Here is a 6,000-nt window from a genome sequence, read left to right as displayed (position 1 = left end):
CTCCCTGTCTCTCATCAACATCCTCAACTCTTTAAATTATTTCACTCCGTCTTCGCTCTTACTCTTCTTCCTCTCTCTCTACTGTACATTCTTTCTCTCTATCCATATACGTTTTCTCCCCTCTTTTTGTACTATATACGTTCTTCCCCGCTATCTGCACTATACATGTTCTCTCTCTCTCTCTGAACTGTACACATCTTCCTCTCTCACTTAACTATATTACAGCTGCCTCCTTCTCTCTTTTTGTTCCCTTCTCGTTCTTCCTCTTCCTTTCTCTCTCTATTTCAGGCCTATCCCGTTTACCTCTGTCTCATCTCCTCTGACCTCTTATATTGCAGCAGTCCCGACTGTCTAATTACACAGTGGCGACGCACACCATCGAAGCAATACTTCTGTCTATATCTTTCTCTCCAACTGCTCGCAAATGGCCTACCCATGTCCAGTCTTTCCGAACGCTTCATCATTGTTTGTGCACAGTGGCAACATATTAAATTGGAATCGACTTAAGAAAAAACCATTACAGAGTCAACAAGAAGAGGTAAAGAGAAGTCTCTTGTTTATTTTTGTTATACTTGTTTACTGTCCCAGGCCAGTCCTGAATTAACTGACCTATTGATCGAAAGTGTTTCAGTTGAAACCATCTCGACCTTTTGATTTTAATTTCGTTTAGAGTTATCTAGAAGAACTGCGATACTTCAAACTGTTCTTTCCTTTATTTTGTGATAGTATGATATTTAATTTTAGGAAGATTTGGTTGCTGTTTCTAACATTTCAACATATTGAAGAATCTTCTTTGCGTGTGCATATGCACACACACGCACACACATACGTAGACGCTTTCGAACGAGGGGGAAAAAAAACACAGTACTCAATCCACAATGTGTGTATTTATCATTATTGTATTATTTATCATTATTATAAGCTCTTTGGTTGTTATGTAACAGTGGTCCACGTGAAGATTCTATCATTATATAGTTATGATTGCTCGCGTTGCCGTTGATCAGGGAACTTAGGCTTTATCGAATAAGAAGTCGAAATTGAAAAGCTCTTTTAACAACAAAATCCATTGAACTCAATTTCATATCTCGAATCTTACTCCTCTTTTGTAATAACAAATTCATGCACGCACACACATACACGCATATATTATTTATTAATCGAAGTGTACAGTATTATATATCTATTACGGCCGATGTGACCAATCGGTTTCGCACTAAGGATTCAACGGGTTATGTAACAACCCGGTTATGTAACCCTGCGCTAGGGGATAGGGTATATACGTGTGTGTGTGTGTGTGTGTGCATTATATATATATATGGCGGAGGTAAAGAATACGCACACCACCCGTTTTGGGCGTAACCCTAATACTAAACACTGAAAAAGTGTGATGTGCGTATTCTTTACCAACGGACATTAAATGATGATGATGATATGCATATATATACCTGAAAATTGGCCTTGCCCAGATGTGGTTTGGAGGTTCTGTTTTATAGCTCGTTAATTATTTCTAGTAATCAGTACTAAATACTCATGATTTATGTATGAATTCATACGGGTTGGTCAACAAAAAGTGTACTCCATCTGGCGAGAGTAAAAATTATTGTTTTATACGATCACCTCACATGCATAAACCACGCTACTAATAGTTTCACGTACTTAGGTTTCCATTTAGGTGAAGCTAGTGTGCTTTATGCATGTGAGGTGATCGCATAAAACAATATATATATATACATATATATATATATATATATAAGTACTGTGAACGTGGTGTTCTTAGGTAATAGAATTATAAAGAAAAAGAAATAAAACTGTTTATAAAATAAGTTATTGTGTTGATTATTAGAGGGTGTCTCCATTTCTGTAATAAATTGCATCAAAGGTAAGCCCAACCCTAAAAATCATAGATTAGTCCACATGCTCATCGTTTTGTTTTCACACACATACACATACTAGCGTAACCAGTGTGTGTTTACACATACAGACACGTATCGCACATGTGTATGTATATGTTCAAGTTGAACAATGTTTTTAACTAGCTAAATAAATAAACTGTGCATTGTGAGTTCAATCTGATGTAAGGGCTTTCTTATTTCGTTTCCCTATGGAGGACACCTTATCCCTCTCTGACCAAGTCCATTTAGTTCGTCATTGTAAATGTGTTAGTGCCAGATTGTCTGGGAGAATATATTTTTCCCCCTTGCTTATCAGAAGACATTTAAATATGTCTCTGTGTCTGCTGTCTCTCTTTATTTGTAAGTCTCTCTCTCTCTCACTCTCTTTCTCTGTCTTTCTGTCAATCTTTCTGTTTGTTCTTCTGTATGTGTATTTGTCTATCACTATTCATGTTTGTCTTTCTGTCTGTATTTCTAGCTGCCTTTCTCTGTCTGTCTTTGTCTCTCTTTCTTTCTGCCTGCCTATCAGTCTTTCTATTTGTCTATGTCTGTCTATATATTTGTCTGTATGTATCTAATTTTCTGTCTGTTTGTCTATCTATCTATCTATCTATCTATCTATCTATCTATCTATCTATCTATCTATCTCTCTTTGTCTGTCTGTGCGTCAGTTTACCTGTTTATATATATATGGGGGTGGTCACTAAAAAAAAAGTCGATAGGTAAATTTTTGTTTCGGGTGTTTACAGTCCTCCCCCCCCCCCAAAAAAAAAACCGGATTTTGTGTTCAATAGTTGTGATTTCACGTATATCAGGTTATATAACTGACCACGATATGGCCTTGAATTTCTTATTGTTGGAAACTTGTCATTTTGGTACGATTTATTGGGCTAAATCGAAAGATTACCGATTTATTTATAATCTGGTGATTTGATCTTTTTTTTTTCACCTTTGTTTTTCCTTTTTTAAAGTTTCTCATCTTTGTTTCTTTTTTCTTTCTTTCTTTAAAATACCTCACCGCACTGTCTATAGTTTTTCCTTATTTCCTTCACCGCATTTTGTAAAGACTGAGTGCTAGAATGCACAAAACAAAAAAAACATACCAGTAGTAGATGATGTATATCTGTTTCTTTTAAAACCATACGCTTATGAGCCATGTTATCTTGAAACAAATATTGCAGTTGTATCAGGCTTTGAATAGTGTATCTGCATTAAGTATGATGCACAGATTGCTATTTTGAACTAATACTGCTTCTGTCACTCATAATGGTGCAGCTCTCCAGCTTGCTAGCTCTGGTCAAGCCGTCCGACCCATGCCAGCATGGACAACGGACATTAAATGATGATGATATACATATATATATATATATATATATATATATATATATATGCATATATATGTGTATATGGACATGTGTGTGTGTGAAAATTTATACTACAGGCTTTAATTACAATTGCAATATTTGTTTCCATGCTGTGGTAACAGCTGCAAGTTGTTTAGTTTTCAGTCTTGTATCATTACATGGATTGTTTTATAAATAATTGCATAAATGAATACAATCCAGCTGCATTTTTTCCAGGCATGTTGCTTTCAAAGAACTGCTGGATCACATTCAGTTTCCTCACTGTCTTTGCATTATTAACCTTCTTCTTTTACCGAGTAGCTCACAGTTCAAGGTGACACAAGTTATAAATACTAATATATATATACATATATAATATACAAGACGGCACCCAAAAGTAACTGGAAATGTTCTCTGTGGGACAAACCCATTGTAGTTCAGCCTTCTGCTGCTAGAAGCCACTTGATACAATCCTCAGGCATCAGTCTGCTGACTGGTGTTAAGTCTGGTTGTACTGCCACATGGTGCATCTTTGTTTTACAGTGCATCTCCCATGTTTGTTGATTTTTGCAATAGCTGAAATGAAGGGACAGCATGCTTCCATGAAATTCTGTTTTCTACTGGGGAATATGGTAGCCAAAACAGTTGTCATGCTTCAAACAGCTGCCATGAGCAAAACACAAGTTTATGTAATTTAGCAATCAAGGATTGAATCCATGTTATGCCTGCATGAAGCCACTACAAATATGTTGTGGAATAAAAAATTTATCTATTGTCTTGGAAAAAGTGTAACTGTAAAAAAGCAGAATTATCGGTGTAATGGGCATTCAAAAAGTATGTATGTGTAGAAATGTATGAATGAAGTCTTTAAGATTGAAATCAAGGAAGTGCAATAATAATGTTTAGCAGTTCAAGACTGAGTAGTGAAATGCAGAATTAGGTTGGCTGATCGTGAGAATCAAATATTGATCACTTCGCTAAAAACTGCAGGTGATATGGGTTATTTCCCTTGGATTGTTTAAATAAAATGTTAGTAATATGTAGTAGATAGAAGGATCCTTTGGAGGGGCCCTGTTATCGATTTAAAGCAACTTGATGTGGTAATATGCACATTATATTGCCCACCCAATGCCTCAAATCATAACAGTAAATTTGAGGAAAGCCTTACAATGATAAAAGAAGTGCTAACAAAACAAGAATAAAGCGTAAATGTACTTCTGATGGGTGACTTCAACTTCTATAATATTAGATGGCTGGAAAGTGACCTAAACTCAGGAATGACATGCAAAAAGCACAATCAAATAGAATTTTTGCTTGATTTCACAAAACTGCTGTTCATTGGGCAAACCGTACTCTTCCCAACCAGAAACAATGTCTTAGACCTTTGCTCCACCAACTGTGAGGAACTTATTCCCAGTGTGAAGATATCACTGACAATATTCTCAGACCATAACATTATAAAACTGATGACGTAAAAACCAAAACTAATTAATGATGTATTCCACACAGATGGTATTCAAACCATTTTCAGTTTGAACTCCTATAAAGCTGGCTGCAAATCAGTTGAAAAACAGATTCTCCAGCAAAACTGGCTTAAAAGTCTCTCTTTGCAAGACATTGATATGAAACTTAAAGAATTCATGTCACTAATGTCCCAGAGAAGAGAGCAACTACATATAAAAACTTCATTCTCTGAGCAGGAGAGTCCTTATGAAACAGAGAATAAAGTTCTCTAAGTACTTAAATAAACTTAATGATAGTGAGAAATCCCTCCTCAAAGAAGTACTCTTAGTGACTGAAAATAAACCCAGACTCTCCCATAAAAGAAAGGGTAGAAAGAGAATCCAGGGCAGTGGACAATATTAAAATGGATCCTAAAACCTTCTACAAGTTTGCAAAAGAATCTGCCTCGGTTAACTACAAGGGCCACTGTTTTTTAAGAAGACAGTTCACTGACGGCAGACCCCCAGGAGGATAAGTGAAGTGCTAATAAATAAACAATTCCAAAATATCTTTATCTTTCCACTGAGGCTGGAAATGGAAAATAGGTTTCTTGTTCAGAGCAAAGGTCAAATTTTGTTAAGGAAAGACATCAATTACTTCAATTGACTCTAAAGGAACAAAAAGCTGTTGACAACAATGGGATTTGAACTCAGAAGTGAGAGGCTCTTGACTGCATACATAAAATGTATCTAATGCAATAATAATCTCTACCACTCTGGTTTTATATCTGAAATTAGTTGCAGAATTTCTGAAGACACAAGATCAAGTGTTAAATAAGAGGCAAGATAAGCACTTAAGTCAACTAAGAAATGTTACTGGCATTTGTTTACTCTACCTCCAATGGATTAGAAGCAAATCAACTTACATGCATTTTCTACAGTGTACATAAACTTAACTGCCCTATATTTTGTTTCTACAGTTACTGTTGTCTAATGACAAAGCTAATAAATTTTATTTTATTTTTTTGAAAATTTATGTAGTTCGCCTCAACCTGATACTCATTGTAAACAGACCTTGCAAACCAAGGAGGAATCCTTGATGTGGAACTGTGTTCCCTCAAACCATACCCAACCCTCTCAGAAAAAGCAGTTGACACTCCTCTTATCTGTCAAGGGACATGACTAAGCAAAATAATTGTCTTTCAAAACATACATATTTCAACTCACTCTGACACTCATTGCAACATTGAATTGACAAACCAAGGAGGGAATCTCAATATCATAGTTTACTTACTTGAATTTAACCACATTCCCTCAGACCAT

At 35.8% G+C, this 6,000-nt stretch overlaps 1 protein-coding gene across 1 annotated transcript in view; it reads left to right on the top strand.

Moving 5' to 3' along the window:
• The first annotated feature begins 357 nt into the window (after window positions 1–357).
• LOC106872290 (glutamate--cysteine ligase regulatory subunit) overlaps window positions 358–6,000 on the top strand; it is a 29,956-nt gene continuing 24,313 nt past the window's right edge. Inside the window, exon 1 of the mRNA XM_014919223.3 lies at window positions 358–538. Within this exon, the coding sequence (XP_014774709.1) occupies window positions 425–538 (114 nt within the window). The 5' untranslated portion in view covers window positions 358–424. The remainder of the gene's footprint in view (window positions 539–6,000) is intronic.

This window comes from Octopus bimaculoides, chromosome 22 (genome assembly GCF_046866305.1).
Source record: "Octopus bimaculoides isolate indiv1 chromosome 22, ASM4686630v1, whole genome shotgun sequence".
NCBI lineage: Eukaryota > Metazoa > Mollusca > Cephalopoda > Octopoda > Octopodidae > Octopus > Octopus bimaculoides.
Note: the sequence above shows the minus strand (reverse complement) of the source record. Positions and strands in the feature narration are given on the sequence as shown.